Source organism: Herpailurus yagouaroundi, unplaced genomic scaffold (genome assembly GCF_014898765.1).
Source record: "Herpailurus yagouaroundi ecotype Mexico unplaced genomic scaffold, PumYag 162, whole genome shotgun sequence".
In the NCBI taxonomy this organism is placed as follows: domain Eukaryota; kingdom Metazoa; phylum Chordata; class Mammalia; order Carnivora; family Felidae; genus Herpailurus; species Herpailurus yagouaroundi.
Window position 1 is genome coordinate 11,880,341 of NW_024412403.1, and position 16,435 is coordinate 11,896,775.

The 16,435-nt window shown below is 40.1% G+C and overlaps 1 protein-coding gene across 5 annotated transcripts in view; it reads left to right on the forward strand.

Annotated features, from left to right (window-relative positions):
• TMEM50B (transmembrane protein 50B) overlaps nucleotides 1–16,435 on the forward strand; it is a 34,654-nt gene that overhangs the window by 15,287 nt on the left and 2,932 nt on the right. For 4 of the 5 annotated variants that reach the window (XM_040484014.1, XM_040484015.1, XM_040484016.1 and 1 more), the window contains 5 exons: nucleotides 4,440–4,579; nucleotides 6,533–6,645; nucleotides 7,921–7,988; nucleotides 8,819–8,911; nucleotides 12,633–12,690. In XM_040484014.1, coding sequence (XP_040339948.1) covers nucleotides 4,481–4,579; nucleotides 6,533–6,645; nucleotides 7,921–7,988; nucleotides 8,819–8,911; nucleotides 12,633–12,690 — 431 coding nt within the window. In that variant the 5' untranslated portion in view covers nucleotides 4,440–4,480. Of the gene's footprint in view, nucleotides 1–4,439; nucleotides 4,580–6,532; nucleotides 6,646–7,920; nucleotides 7,989–8,818; nucleotides 8,912–11,681; nucleotides 11,837–12,632; nucleotides 12,691–16,435 lie in introns of those variants that run through there. The other variant, XM_040484018.1, reaches the window with a different exon arrangement.

A 16,435-nucleotide genomic window follows, 5' to 3' on the forward strand; every position in this document is an offset into this window, starting at 1 on the left:
TTTTTTTAATTTTTAAGACAGAGAGAGACAGAGCATGAGCGGGGAGGGGCAGAGAGAGAGGGAGACACAGAATTTAAAGCAGGCTCCAGGCTCTGAGCTGTCAGCACAGAGCCTGATGCAGAGCTCGAACTCACAAACTGTGAGATCATGACCTGAGCTGAAGTCGGACGCTTAACCGACTGAGCCACCCGGATGCTCCTAGGGAGGTTTATTTTTAACTTGGTAAGAAACCTTCACCAGAAATGTATGGAATCTCCAGTTGCTCTACAACCTTACCAACATTTAGTATTGCCAGTCGTTTAAATTTTAGCTATCCTGGTGGATGTGAGATGTTATGTCATTAATTTGCATTAATTCATTAATTTTAAGTCTTTTTTCCCATTTCAAGTTTATTCAAGTCTTTTGCGTACTTTTTATTGCCTATATTTTATCTTTTTATTTCTGGTGTTTAATTCCTTCTGTATTACAGATATAAGTTCCTTGCCAGATATTTGTTTTGCAAATATTGCTTCCCAGCTTGTGTTTCCAGTGTTTGGACCTCCTGTAATATATTACTTGTACTTATTTTTCAGAATAACTGGATCTATTACTTTAATTTTAGAGGTATTTCACCTGAATCCATATTTAAGCATATTATTTGAAAATATAACCCACATACTGTTTAGATACAAGTTCATCTTTATGAAATGCTATATAGACAATGTTATAATTTTTGCTTCACATAGTTATCTTTTAGGTCAAAGAAGAAAAGATAGCCTTTTGTATTTACCTACATAGAGATCATTTCTGGTATTCTTCATTGCTCGCTGTAGATCTGAGATTCATCTGATGTCATTTCTCTTCAGCCTGAAGAATTTCCTTTAGCATTATTTTTAGTGCAGATCTGGTGATGAATTATGTTTTTGTTTACCTGAAAATATTTTTATTTTATCCTCATTTTTATAAAAAGCTTTATTGAAATATACATATGATAACATTCTGCTAGTTTAAGTGTACAATTCAGTTATTTTTAGTATATTTACAGAGTTGTGTAGTCATCACCATAGTTTTATTTCCTTAAGTTTTTATTTAAGTTCCAGTTAGTTGACATACAGTGTAATGTTAATTTCAAGTGTATAATTTAGTGATTCAAGACTTCCATACAACACCCAGTTCTCATCACAGGTGCCCTCCTTAATCCCCATCACCCATGTCCCCCATCCCCCTACCAGCCTCCCCTTTGGTAACTACCAGTTTATTCTCTGCAGTTAAGAGTCTGTTTTGGTCTGCCTCTCTCTTCCCTTCCCCTACCATCTTCTGACCACAGTCTAATTTTAGAACCTTGTGCCCATTAGCAATGACTCCCTATTCCACTCCCCCCACTGTCACTAGGCAACCACAAATTTACTTCCTGTCTATAAATTTGCTTCATCTGGACATTTCATAGACGTGGAATTATACAATATGTGGTCTTATGTCTTTTACTTAGCATAATGTTTTTGAGGTTCCTTCATGTTGTAGCACTTATCAGTGCTTCGTTCCTTCTTATTGCTGAATTTGTATCCAGTGTATGATACTGCCACATTTTATGTGTGTATCCATCAGCTGATGCATATTGGATTGCTACTTCTTGGCTATTTTTTTTCAAGTTTATTTATTTTGAGAGAGAGAGAGAGAGCGCGTGCGCACACGCGCACACGAGTAGGGATGGAGCAGAGAAAGGAGACTCTTAAGCAAGCTCCACACTGAGCGTGGAGCCCAACACAGGACTTGATCTCACAACAGTGAGATCATCACCTGAGCTGAAATAAAGAAACCGACTGAGTCACCCACGCGCCCCCAAGTATTCTTTTTATTTCTGATTTTCAGCAGTTTGATCGTGATGTTTTCCATGTTTAAACTCCTTGGAGTTTGCTGAGCTTTCTGGATTTATAAGTTAATATTTTTCACTAAACTTGGGAAGTTCTCAGCCATTATTTCTTCAAATATTCTTTTCTTCCTCATTCTATCTTTTTCTGGGACCCCATTAAACATATATTGGGTCCACTACTAGTGTTCCTCAGTTCGTTGAGGCTCTGTTCATTGTTTTCCCCTCAGTTTAGAAAAAAAAAATCCATGTTCTTTAGGTTGGATAATTTCTTTTGATCTTTCTTCAAGTTTACCACCTTTTTTTTTCCTGTCTCTAATCTATTAAGCCCATTTAGTGAATTTAAATTTTCAACTATTAAAATGTTCAGTTCTAGAATTTATATTAAAAAGTATCTCTTTCTCCACTGAGATCTCCATCAGTTTAGTTATTTACACCATGCTCCTTTAAGTCTTTGAATGTGTTTATATTGGCAGCTTTAAATGGGGTGCCTGGGTGGCCCAGTCGCTTAAGCATCCGACTCTTGTTTTCAGCTCAGGTCCTGATCTCACAGTTGTGAGACTGAGCCCCACGTTGGGCTCCGCGCTAAGCATGGAGCCTAATTAAGACGCTTTTCCTTCTCCCTCCACCCTTCCCCTCCTCTCAAAATAAATAAAGTAAAACATTAAAAAAAAAAAAGTCCTTGTCTGCTAATTTCAATACTTGAGTCATTTTGGGGTCTATTTCTATTCATTGCTTTTTTTTTTTTTTTTTTCCTTCTTGAAAACAGATCACATTTTTCCTGGCTTGTGTGACTGTCTAGTAATTTTTTTTTTTAAACTACATATTGGACATTGTGAATGATACATTATAGACCCTCTCAATTCAGTTATCTTCATCTGGAGTGTCACTTTTTGTTCTGTTGGGCAGTTAAAATACTGGCTGATCACCCTGAAATTGCAGACACTTGGTTTTACACTTAGAGAGTAATCCCAAAGTGTTTACTAATCTCTAATTTGGTGGAACTCAAACTCTAAAATACCATGCGGCGGGGGGGAGCATGGAAACTCTCTGTTTAGTTCTTTTTTTTTTTATTTTTTTAACGTTTTATTTATTTTTCAGACAGGGAGAGACAGAGCATGAACAAGGGAGGGTAAGAGAGAGGGCGACACAGAATCTGAAACAGGCTCCAGGCTCTGAGCTGTCAGCACAGAGCCCGACGCGGGGCTTGAACTCACGGACCTTGAGATCATGACCTGAGCCGAAGTCTGCCGCTTAACCGACTGAGCCACCCAGGCGCCCCTCTGTTTAGTTCTTTTAGCCTTACGGCTATTTTTTTTCTGCTGAGTTTCTTGGAGTTTCCTTCATGCATGTGCTGTTTGGGGATTAGCCAGGTATTTAAAGAAAGTTTATATTAAAGTGTTTGGGGCTTCTTCCTGTGACTCGCCCCTTTCTAAAATTTCCTCTTTCAGTTCCCAGCTGCTCTAATAATCCTAAACTCCATCCTCTGATACCTCAAGCCAAAAAGACTGTGGCATTTTTGCTCAGGTTTTAACCATGATGTACCACAGAGATCACTGGGGTGGGAGTGGGGGGACTAGGGGTTCTTCAGGGGGAAAAGCTGCATAAAAGTGTATCTTACCGTGTTTTCTTTCCTGGGTTAAATTGCCTCCAGTTTCTGCCCGCTTGTCAGCACTCTTCAGTACTTGCAAATAGTTGTGGGTTTTTTCCCCTGTCTTTTTGGAATTTAAGGTGTTCCTGGATCACCTCATCTAAATGTACTCTTCTTGAAAATTCTCACAACATGTTGTATGTACCCTTATAGTTCTTTATGCACATGATTTGTCTCCTTCCAGTTATCGATTGCTGCATTCTTGACAACTCCAAAACTTAGTAGTTTAAAGTAGCCATTTTATTCTGCTTATGGTTTCTGTGGGTCAGGAATTGGCAAAGGGCAGAGCCAGGATGGTGTGTCTGCACCGTATACCTGGGGCTTCGTAAAGCGTAAAGTCTGGGAGTAATGCAGTAGCCGGAACATGAGTCACCTAGAAGTGGCTGCTCACACACCTGGCAGTCGATGCCAGCTGGTGTCTGGGAGCTGTGGGCCTGAATCCCTATACACACTCTCCTCACAGCATCGTGACCTTGGACCCTTTACATGGCAACTCAGAACTCTGGTGTTAGTGTTCTAGAAAATGAGCTACAAACTGCACTCGCTGCCTTTTATTATCTACTCCTAGAAGCTGTATGGCAGAAGCGACCCAGTATCACTTCCTCTACTCTGTTGGTCCACCTGTTTTTATTGGTGGCTCAAACTCAAGGGGAGGGACATAGATTCACTTCTCAGTGAAGTGGAAGCGTCAGAGAACTTGGCAGACGTGTTTCAAAACCATCGGACTCATTTCGTAAATAGTAGGCTCCCCCTTGTGTCCCAACACAGTCCTCCATACATGACCATAGGTATTCATTGAAGTATTTAATTTTTTTTTTGTAACCGTAGGTTTGGACAGAAAGCAAATTTGTGTTCAAAGCTTTAAGAAAGGAAAAGATATTTCACTACGTAAAAACATTTTCTTTGATTGATTGATTTTTTTTTTTGTCTTTTTATTTGTAGAATACAGAGTTTAATGAAAAATCCATGCTTACGGGGTGAACATGGCAGGCTTCCTAGATAACTTCCGTTGGCCAGAATGTGAATGTATTGACTGGAGTGAGAGAAGAAATGCCGTGGCTTCTGTGGTGGCGGGTGTACTGGTAAGTGAAAAAGCGTGGTTGGTGACATTTCTGCTTCATTTTTTGCCCTGAAAATTAATGTTGCTTCCTTTGGGCCCTGAATACCCTTTCAGAACTATTTATTTCACTATTATTTTGTATCAATAATTAATTCGAGTTCTAGATATTACTGAACAAAACATGGTAGGCCCTGGGTTCATTTGATTTTATAAATTTGTTAAACTTGGTACCTTTTCTTCAAGTGATAATACAATTATTGTAGGCAGTAGCATTTTTAAGTTAATGATACAAGATGTATACGTCCTTTAAGCTCGTCAGGCTCGGAGAATTTGATAACCAAATAGTGTCGTGACTCACTGAGGTTCAGGATGTGTAGACAGCAGTAAGGACCTGGGGCCGAGCCAGAAGCCCTGCAGTGCTCTAGGGAGGGGGCACCAGCTCCTTGTCCCCAGCTGCAGCACCGACGGAGAGTGAGAGGAAGAAATTTGTGGAAGAAACTCTTGCCCAGTTTTCTTCCAACAGTTTTTCTTTCTCAACTTAAAAAAAAATTTTTTTAAGGTTTATTTATTTTTGAGAGAGAGAGAGAGAGAGAGAAGGAGGGCGAGCACGAGCAGGGGAAGGGCAGAGAGAGAGGGGGACACAGAATCCAAAGCAGGCTCCAGGCTCCGAGCTGTCAGCACAGAGCCCGATGGGGGGCTCGAACCCACGAACCATGAGATCGTGACCTGAGCCGAAGTCGGATGCTTAACCGACTGAGCCACCCAGGTGCCCCTCAACTTTTTATTATAAAAAACATCGAGCATGTACGGTAAACAAGAACAGGGAGAATAGTAAAAGAGCCCTGCTCAACCCACGTACTTAACCATCCAGCTTCAAAGACTATCTCCACCGGTCTTGCTTCAGCATTCCATCAATCACGCCCTGCCCTCACCGAATTTTTGAAGCAAATTTCAGTATCGAAGCCAATTTCAGTATCGACTACATTTTTAAAAATTTATCTCTTCCAGTATACGGTTCTACACCTGAAGTCCAATAGAAAAAAAAAATAATAACCCAGAGCAGGAAGTAAAGATAACTGTGATGCTTCTAAGTCTTTTCTTGCACTTTATGGTCGTGTTCCCTGCAAGTAATTTGTCTGTGAAATTCTTTATTTAAAAAAAATTTTTTTTTTTTAACATTTATTTATTTTTGAGACAGAGAGAGACAGAGCATGAATGGGGGAGGGGCAGAGAGAGAGGGAGACCCAGAATCGGAAGCAGGCTCCAGGCTCTGAGCCATCAGCCCAGAGCCTGACGCGGGGCTCGAACTTACGGACCGCCAGATCGTGACCTGAGCTGAAGTCGGACGCTCAACTGACTGAGCCACCCAGGCGCCCCATGTCTGTGGAATTCTTTAGCAACTTCTCTAAGTCTTTTCAGCGTAGCTTACATAGAAACATCACATTTGACCTACTCCTTCCTGTTCAGTCAGTTACACAGTATTTAATGAGATTACATGATTGGTTAAAACGATAGAGGCTTAAATAGTTCTGGAGACATGATAACTGACCCTTGGTAAGCACACAGCTCATTTGTGGAAGCAAAAGAGCGCGGGCATATTAAAAAGGAATGTTTTCTAGAGAGAATGAGACATGTCAGGTAATCAGGATCTGGTTAGCTAGAGGTTAGTTAAGAGAGCTTCCGTGCACAGAATTATGGGGGATGAAAGAAGCGGCTAATTCGTCCCATGTAACAATTTTTTGCTTTATCTTGCACTGAGAGAACTTCAGAATCTTACACAGATTTGATTAGGTAACTTCACCTCATATGCTACCAAGAGTAAGTAAACAAGTGATTCTTATTTTTTCTACTTCAACATCCAGAGCTCAATCTAGAAATATTGTATGGTCTGTAGGAATACAGGAATGTTAAAGATCAAGTGTCATGCCAAGCCGAAGGATTAGCGTTAGTCTAATGCCTTGGACTCTCTTGCAAGTTTTTTACAGGTTGGTGGATAATGATTGACGCTGCTGTGGTGTACCCAAAGCCAGAGCAGTTGAACCACGCCTTTCACACATGTGGCGTGTTTTCCACATTGGCTTTCTTCATGTAAGTATGAAGGTAATTCTCAATTCAAGATCATTTTCCTAAAAACATTTTTTCCTTATAGTTTACTGCTGTCTGGGATAACCTTTTAATTTAATCGATGGCGACGAATCCATCTTTAACATAAAGATATATATTTTTTCCCCATTGTATTAAGATTTTTTTGTCAAGAATGAGTGTTGGATTTAATCACTATCATTTTAGCACCCATAAAGGTTATAGCGTGATTTTTCTCCTTATAATGTTGTTAAACTGGTCAATTAGTACTTATCAGTACCAAGAATATTTTTTATATTTGAGTATCTGAGTATCAGGGTGCTTCTTATAGTCAGTGGTATCTTATAATTACAGTTGATAATCTTTTTTCTCTTGGTGGTGAAAAAAAATAATCGTGCATCTTAAAAGATGAGTGGCATCTTAGATGTAATAAAAAATGTTACATTTCTAGATTTTTTCATAGTGGATCGTTCTTCAGTATTGTAACACGTGCAACTTTTAACATGGAGTATAATTTTTTTTTAATGTGTTGCTTACCTGTGTTTGCCAGTAGCTGGGGGAAGGGCAGGATTGGCCTCCAATGAGACTGCTCTATGGCTTTTCTTTTTTATTAAATCATTTGTGGGTTTATCTGTTAAATCTCACTTCATGAAAGGGTTTGGAAACTTTCCATGGATGTCTTTTATTAATTTTAAAAACTGTGTTAAGATTATATAATTTCCTTATACTGTGAGGAGTTATAAAAGTTAAATTGCTGAAGATGGAAATACTTACATCCAGTAAAGATGCTAAGAAAAGGCTACATTTCTACTATAAACACACCTTACTCTAACAAAAATGTTAAGCTGAATAAAGTGGGCCTACTAATTACAGATAGACCAAATGTCTGAGTTTGAGAAATGGTTCAGAGAACATCACTTGACTTTTAGCACAGAAACTCAATTCTTGATTATAATGAGAACCTTAAACTATAACTCACACTGAGTCCTTCATGTATAAATTAAAATAGTCAAAGAAATCAGAAAATTGGCCCGTCTTTTGTAATCTCTGGAGACAAATGATAGTAATCTCTAAAAATTAAGTCTGTCTTCTGGGTGTAGTTTAGGTAAATACAAGGCATGTAATATTTCTCTCCGCTAGGATATTCATGAAGTTAAAAGATATGTTCAGTTATTCAGGTAGTGACTTTAAGTAGGAAATGTTTCTCTTCTAAATGAATGTAAATATCTGTGAATATACTAGCAGCATGAAAGCTTATTAGGTGATTTTGTGTTGTTCCAGGATAAATGCTGTGTCCAATGCTCAGGTGAGAGGTGACAGCTATGAAAGCGGCTGTTTAGGAAGAACAGGTAAAGGCCCTTCGAGTCGTTAATGTATGTTGGCAGAAGAGGGATTTATTAGCAGAAAAGAACAGTCTCTTTATATAGGACTAGTTATGATTATACAGAAGGTTTTTAATGCACTTTGAAAAAAAGCTTGTGTTATTTAAGTCCTTAACAAAGTTAAAGTTACTTCCAGAAGTACTATTTTAGTCATGTTTACTGAATAAATGTTCACACGAATAAAACATTATTTAAAATCAATGGCTCTTGGATTCCAGGTTACTCTTCCTGGAAAGCTAATGATGGCTTGGGGGTTTAATTAATCAGTTAATCAATTTAGTCATATAATTACGTAGAAGTTCACCTAGTTTAGTTTACCAGGCTGTTAGTTTCTCTAGCCAGTAGAAAGGTAATGTTCCTTTTTTCTCTTTCCGGGTGTGGCTTAACCCCTTTCAGTTTTTTGTTTGTTTGTTTGTTTGTTTGTTTTATTTATTTTTGAGACAGAGAGAGATAGAGCATGAACTGGGGAGGGGCAGAGAGAGAGGGAGACACAGAATCGGAAGCAGGCTCCAGGCTCTGAGCCATCAGCCCAGAGCCTGACACGGGGTTCGAACTCACGGACCGCGAGATCGTGACCTGAGCCGAAGTCGGACGCTCAACCGACTGAGCTACCCAGGCGCCCCTTTTGTTTGTTTTTAAAATTGTCATTCAGTTAATTGTTACAGCAGGTGTATGCAAATATGTGACTGCCTTTGACGTGCACAATATACGTGAGGTTAACAGTATTTCCAGTGTTATGCATTCTTAGGACGGAGCTGCAGAAATGAGCGAAATCATAAAGCCTGTTCTTCATGCAGGTGCTCGTGTTTGGCTGTTCATTGGTTTCATGTTGATGTTTGGGTCACTTATTGCTTCCATGTGGATTCTTTTTGGTGCATATGTTACCCAAAGTAAGTATTTCTTCCTCCTTTATTTCATAGAGATTCAGATAGGTCTTTTTTATTTTTTTAATTTTTTTTTTTTTTACATTTATTTATTGTTGAGAGACAGAGGGAGACAAAGCGTGAGTCGGGAAGGGGCAGAGAGACAAGGAGACACAGAATCCAAAGCAGGCTCCAGTCTCTGAGCAAGCAGTCAGCCCCGAGCCTGATGTGGGGCTCAAAACCACGAACTGTGAGATCATGACCTGAGTTGAAGTCGGACGCTCAACCGACTGAGCCACCCAGGCGCCCCCAGATGTGTCTTTTAGGTTTGGCTTAGTCTGTTAACTCTACCTGGAGTAAAATTTAGTGTAACTATTCACTTAGCTTGAAGATATGACTGTGTGAAGATACAGAAGTTGTTGGGTAAAGTGCGAAACCTGTACAGGTCCGCAGTCCCTTATATACAATTCTAAAATCCACAGAGTGCTGAAAGTCAAGGCTTTTTATGACCTTGGCAGCAAAACCCGACCTAAGTTGACAGGGGGCTCCTTATGGTTTTATTCCATTGAATAAGTATTCAGATGTTTTCTTGTGGGAACGTGGTTCTATTTGATTGTGGATACTGGTCCAAACAGAGCCGGGGGCTATGTGGTATTTATGCCCCATGTTACCATTCTTAAATGTGAAAAAATTTGAATTCCAAAACATACCTTGTCTCAAGTATTTCAGATAAGGGGTGTGAACCCCAGTATCAGCCGCAATGTTTCAGTCATAGGTACAAGGGAGCATTTTAGGGGCGAGCCTGAAAACCTGCATGTGGTCTTTATGAAGAAACATTCATGCTCGCTCCACCCAGGTGTTCTGTTTTCTGGCTACTCCTGGCACCACAGCTTTCCTTTAGGGTAGAGTTGAAAGGCAGGACCCAGTTTCAGCACGGGCTTCTAGAAGCATCAGAACAACCTGTTTCACTGGCTCTCTCCCTTCACTCCAAAGACGAGAATCTGTTTCAGATAACACGTAACACTTAACGTATCGTCTGATCTTCTGATCCCTGTCCCTCTGGAATCTATTACTCTGCTGAACTATCACATCTCCTTGTCCTTACCCACAGCCAACCTTTTAATACTCTTGATAGGACCCCTTAAGTCTCATAGTTTGATCTTTGGAAATCTTTGTCTTTCCCTTGGCACAAAATAAGTCAGTACAAGAGAATAGTGGTTAACTGATGTTTAAATAATACCACTCATGAAGTATGTCTAAAAGGTGTTATTTTATTTAATTAAAAATACTAATGGAGTACGCAGTTCTAGTATGAATCTCATGTGAAGGAAAGCACTTTTTAAAAAACAGCTTTATTGAGGTATAATTTGCATATCAAGTAATTTACCCACTTAAAGTATATGTTTCAGTGTTTTTAGTATAGATTTGTGCTATCATTACATAATTCAATTTTAGAACATTTTTATCACTCCAAAAAGAAGCCCCTCACCCATTAGCAGTCACTCCCCATTACCTTCTCCACCAGCCCCGCAACCCCTCGTCTACTTTCTGTATTTGTAGATTTGCCTGTGTCATATAAATGGAATCATATAGGGAAGTGTGTTTTAAGTTCACTTTATCCCTGACTCTAAGTGATATTAGTGATTTCCTTGGAAAGTCTACTTAGTTACTTCAAGCAACAGGTGAAACTTGACAGTTTCTACTGTGAAGATATGCAAAAATCATAACTTCTGGAAGGTGTTTCGGGAAGTACTAAGTTTGTAAAGGTTGTGCCCTTGTTGATCGTATCTTAGTTTTTACTTTATTTTTTTTAATGTCTATTTATTATTTTTGAGACAGAGAGACAGATCATGAGCCGGGGAGGGACAGAGAGAGAGACACACACACAGAATCTGAAGCAGGCTCTAGGCTCCGAGCTGTCAGCACAGAACCCGACGTGGGGCTCAAACTCTCGAACCACGGTATCATGACCTGAGCCGAAGTCGGATGCTTTAACTGACTGTCACCCAGGTGGCCCAATTCAGTCTTAATTTTTAAAGGACTAGTACACATTGAGGCGTGGCTCAGGTCATGATCTCACGGCTCGTGAGTTTGAGCCCCATGTCGGGCACTGTGCTGACAATTTGGAGCCTGCTTCAGATTCTGTGTCTCCCTCTCTCTGTCCTTCTCCCTCTTGTGCTCTGTTTCTCTCTCTCAATAATAAATAAACATTTAAAAAATTTTTTAAAAAGATAACTAGTGCACATTGAGAAATTTCTCAGTTATGGATCTTATCTTTCTATTTCTACGGCAGTGTGCATTATATGCACTTTTCTGTTTATAAACTGAATATGCTTTTACTTCAGAGAGCATTTCTAACCCATGTTTCAGATCTTTTGCCATACAGCTTTTCTTGAACCATTACTAATCATAATAGCTGCTAACATTTATATAGCACTTTCTGGGCCAGGCACTGTTCTAAGCACTATACATGGTCACACATTTCTCACACTCTGTGGGGTAGGTGCTGTTAAAATGCCCATTTTACAGATGAGGAAATTAAGGCATATCAAAGGTAACTAGTTTGCCCATGGTCATACATTTAGTCGCTGGTAGAGTCAGGATTCACATCCAGGGATCTGGCTCAGACTTGGAGCTCTCGACCATGCTGCTGTATTTTTTGCTATGATATTGAAAGCTAAAAATTGAAGGTTTTTCCATCAGTTCTCATATTTTTAATCAGGAGTTACAGTTTCATAAAAGTTAAAAATCCACAAAACTTCAAGTAATTTCCAATTTTTTTTCTCTTCCTTTGAAGATAGTAGCTGTTTCCTCCAGAGGAGATCCGGTGAAAAAACAGAATGATGAATTATAATGTTTTTATATCTTTTTGTATATTTTTATAGCATTTTGTATCTGTCATATTTGCACAATAAAACTCCTGAATTCATGAAAGAAAATAAGTGTACAAGATCATCAAGAATTTAATGTGTATCTTTCTAGCGTTTGGTATTTCTATAGTCTCCCACCTTATCTATCCACAGGGGTCAGGTTCCAAGACCCCCTGAAACTGTGGATAAGACTGAACCCTGAATATACTATGATTTTCCTATATTTAAGTACCTATGATAAAATTTATAAATTAGACACAGTAAGAGATTAACCACAGTAACTAATAATAAAATGGAACAGTTATAACAGTATATTGTAACAGGTTATGTGAGTGTAGTTTCTCTCTTAAAACCTCCTGTACTAGTCCCCCTTCTTGTTCTTGTGACAATGGGAGATGATAAAACGTCTATGTGACAAGATGAAAGGAGGGGAATGACATAGACATTGTGACCCAGTGTTAGGCGACTGTTGACCTGATGATAAGTCAGAGGGAGGACCATCTGCTTCTGGACGACAGCTGACCGTGGGAAGCAAACCCGCAGCTAGGGGAGAGCACGGTATTGACCTTGGAAAGTAAAGGGACGAGCTGCTGCTTCCCCAGCACTTGTGGTGAAGCTCAAACCATGGCAGTTAACTTTGGGTGAAAGAGAAAACCTATTAAGTTCACGGTCCGTTATCCACAGTGAGAACAATCCTTTGTTTTGGGAGAATGAGATTGGCATTCTCCTACTTCAGTTTCATTATAGGTTTCTTAGAGTTGATGAATGAGAGCTGTATTTTATACTATACAGAGTACGTCATTATGAACGGCACAGATGCTTTGTTACTGCCGTTCGCCTTTTGTAATCTCCTAACCCGTTTTACTTTGAATGTGCAGATACGGATGTTTATCCAGGACTAGCTGTGTTTTTTCAAAATGCACTTATATTTTTTAGGTAAGTTGCCTAATTTTTTGATCACACCTAAAACATTGACAGAAATGTCACGTCATTTTAAGAGCAACATACGGAATGGAACACATATAATCCCTTGAATCAATTACAGTGTATAGAACTTTTAAAAGGTGACAATTCCACTGTTGTCTAAGGGCCTACATAAAACAATTTAATTGGGGTCCTGCTATGAGCAGAGAGCTCAGATGGATGATTTATATATGTTGCTTTTGTAATTCCCACTGAAGTGTCTTAAATACTTAATACTTACGGACCAGGTGGTGTTCCTGTTTTATGGATGAGGAAATAAGGCTCAGAGCTTACTGGACACCCAGCTAGTAATTGCAGAGCCGGGATTTGAGCCCAGACTACTGCTTCCACAGCCTGTTAAAAAAAAAAAGTATCAAGAATCGTTATTAAAAAAAGAAAAACAGGGGCACCTAGGTGGCTCAGTCAAGCATCTTATTCCTGATTTTGGCTCAGGTCATGATCTCATGGTTCCTGAGATCGAGCCCTGTGTCAGGCTCTGCACTGGAGTTCTCTCTCTCCCTCTCTCTGCCCCTCCCCACTCGTGCTTGCGTGCTCGCTCACTCTCTCAAAAGAAATAAACTTAGAAAAACAGCAAGAAATCAGAATTAATACATATCATGCATGTCATATACAAAACCTGGTCAGGAGATTGGATTTTTTTTAATTAAGTTTTTAGAATTCAACTAAAAGTAAGTATAAAAATAAAACAATATTAAAAGTATTCTTTAGGGGCACTCTTCTAAAAACAAACCCTAAAATGAAGCTCAGATCCTGTGCATTTCAGAACAAATGTCTCTTAAGGTAAGATAGGTATTTTAGGCATCATTTATAAATTTATCCCCCCCCCCACCTGCCAAAATCATGAAGATCTGAGCCTTGAAGGACTTTGTTTCTGTCACTGTTTTTAAGGAATCTGATTATGCTGTGCTGTGATGTAGTTTTCTTCGTATTTATTCTGTTGGAGTTCATTGAGTTTCTTGGATCTGTGGGCTTCGTGTTCATCAAATTTGCATTCAGCCATGGTTTCTTCAGAGATTTTTTTTCTGTCCATCCCATTCTCTTTGGATTCCAGGCACGTGTATGTCAGGCTGCTCAAGTCGTCCCACACTCACTAATGCTTAGGGGTTTTTGTTTTTGTTTTTGTTTTCTTTCTGTGTTTCATTTGGGTTACTTTCTGTTGTTACGTCTTGAAGTTCACTGATCTCTTCTGCAGTGTCTACTCCTCCCATCCATCCAGTGGATCTTTCGTCTCAGACATGTGTTTGTCGTCTCCATTAGCTTGATTTTCCGGATTTCTTCTTCACATGCTCATGCTCTCCTTCACCTCCTTTAACATACGAAGTATGTTTATTTCTATTTCTTTTTTTTAAATTTGTTTAATGTTTATTTTTCAGAGAGAGAGAGGCAGAGACAGAGGGAGACACAGAAACCAAAGCAGGCTCCAGGCTCCGAGCTGTCAGCACAGAGCCCGATGTGGGGCTCGAACTCACGAACCGTGAGATCATGACCTGAGCCGAAGTCAGATGCTCAACCCACTGAGCTGAGCCACCCAGGCGCCCCTGTTTATATCTTATTTCAATGGTCATCTCCTTGTGTCAGTTCTGAGTCTGTTCCTATTGATTATCTCTACTCTCTCTTCATTTTGGGTCTCTTTCCTCCTGTTTGCTTCTTCGCATACAGCTGGTGGGGGGCTGGATATTTTGGCATCCCTTTAAATATTTTTGAGCTTTGTCCTGGGTGCAGTTAGGTCATGTGGAAACAGTTTGACCCTTTGGAGTCTTGCTTTTGTAAGCTTTGGTGGCAGAACGAGAGCAGCCCCAGTCTAGGATTGATTTGTCCCCTCACTAAGGCGATACATTTCATGGTCCGTGTATCGTGAGGCTGTCCACTCCGCTTAGGAGATTGGAACGTCTTCCCAGCCCTGTGACAGCTCTGGGGGTTGTTCTTTCCCTTCTCTTGGGTCCTTTGCTCACGTTCGTCTACTGATCAGTACTCAGCAGAAGACTCCAGGGGGGCCTCCTGTGCCTCTCCCCAGCTCCCTGTCTCTTCAGCTGTCTGTGCTCTGCCTCACAAACTCCAGCTCTTTGACCTCTTTGGCCTCCCTGAACTCTCAGCCCCATTTCCTCCGTTTAGGGAGATCGCCGTCCTCTGCTCTCTTACCACGCTGTGGCCTGGACCTTCATGATTTTGAAAGATGTTTTGACAGTTTCTGCTCTCTTGTGCTGTGTTTCTTGGCACGTGACCAGCACCCTTCTGGGGATACAATTAAGTTTTCATGGAAACATCTCAAGGCAGTGTTTAGAGATCAAATTTAAATTCAGATTCAGCCCTTTGTGGCACATGAAAGGGCAGTTTCGGGCGAACAGAAACCTTGCCCGTGTAAAGACCTGTGCTCATGCGGGCTGTGGCTACTGCATCAACTATGCGTTCTGCTCAGAGCCTGGCAAGGTAATCAGCCAGCCGTGTGCTTCCTCTGTGCTGGGTCCGTCCGTCCGTCCGTCCTTCCTTCCTTTCTTTCTTTCTTTCTTTCTTTCTTTCTTTCTTTCTTTCTTTCTTTCCTTTTCTTTCTTTCTTTCCTTTCCTTTCCTTTCCTTTTCTTTTCTTTTCTTTTCTTTTCTTTTCTTTTCTTTTCTTTTCTTTTCTTTTCTTTTCTTTTCATATCCAAATTAGTTAGCATCTAGTGCAACAGTGATTTCAGGAGTAGATTCCTTAGTGCCCCTCCCCCATTTAGCCCATCCCCCTCCCACACCCCCTCTGGTAACCCTCAGTTTGTTCTTCATATTTATGAGTCTCTTCTGTTTTGTCTGCCTCCCTGTTTTTATATTCTTTTTGTTTCCCTTCCCTTAGGTTCATCTGTTTTGTCTCTTAAAGTCGTCATATGAGTGAAGTCCTATGATTTTTGTCTTTCTCTGACTGACTAGTTTCACTTAGCATAATACCCTCCAGTTCCATCCACGGAGTTGCAAATGGCAAGATTTCATTCTTTTTGATTGCTGAGTATACTCCGTTGTATATATATATATATATATATACCACATTTTCTTTATCCATTCATCCCTCGATGGACATGTGGGGCTCTTTCCATACTTTGGCCATTGTTGATAGTGCTGCTATAAACATGGGGGTGCATGTGTCCCTTTGACACAGCACACCTGTATCCCGTGGATAAATACCTAGAAGTGCAATTGCTGGGTCGTAGGGTAGTTCTATTTTTAGTTTTTTGAGGAACCTCCATACTGTTTCCCAGAGTGGCTGCACCAGCTTGCATTGCCACCAACAATGCAAAAGAGATCCTCTTTCTCCGCATCCTTGCCAACATCTGTTGTCTGAGTTGTTCACGTTAGCCATTCTGACAGGTGTGAGGTGGTATCTTATCGTGGTTTTGATTTGTATTTCCCTGATGATGAGTGACGTTGAGTGTTTTTTCATGTGTTGCTTGGCCATCTGGATGTCTTCCTTGGAGAAGTGTCTATTTGTGTCTTTTGCCCATTTCTTCACTGGATTATTTGTTTTTTGGGTGTTGAGTTTGATAAGTTCTTTATAGATTTTGGATACTAATGCTTTATCTGATGTGTCATTTGCAAATATCTTCTCCTGTTCTGTCGGTTGCCTTTTAGTTTTGCTGATAGTTTCCTTCGTTGTGCAGAAGCTTTTTATTTTGATGGGATCCCAGTAGTTCATGTTTGCTTTTGTTTCCCTTGCCTCCGGAGACGTGTTG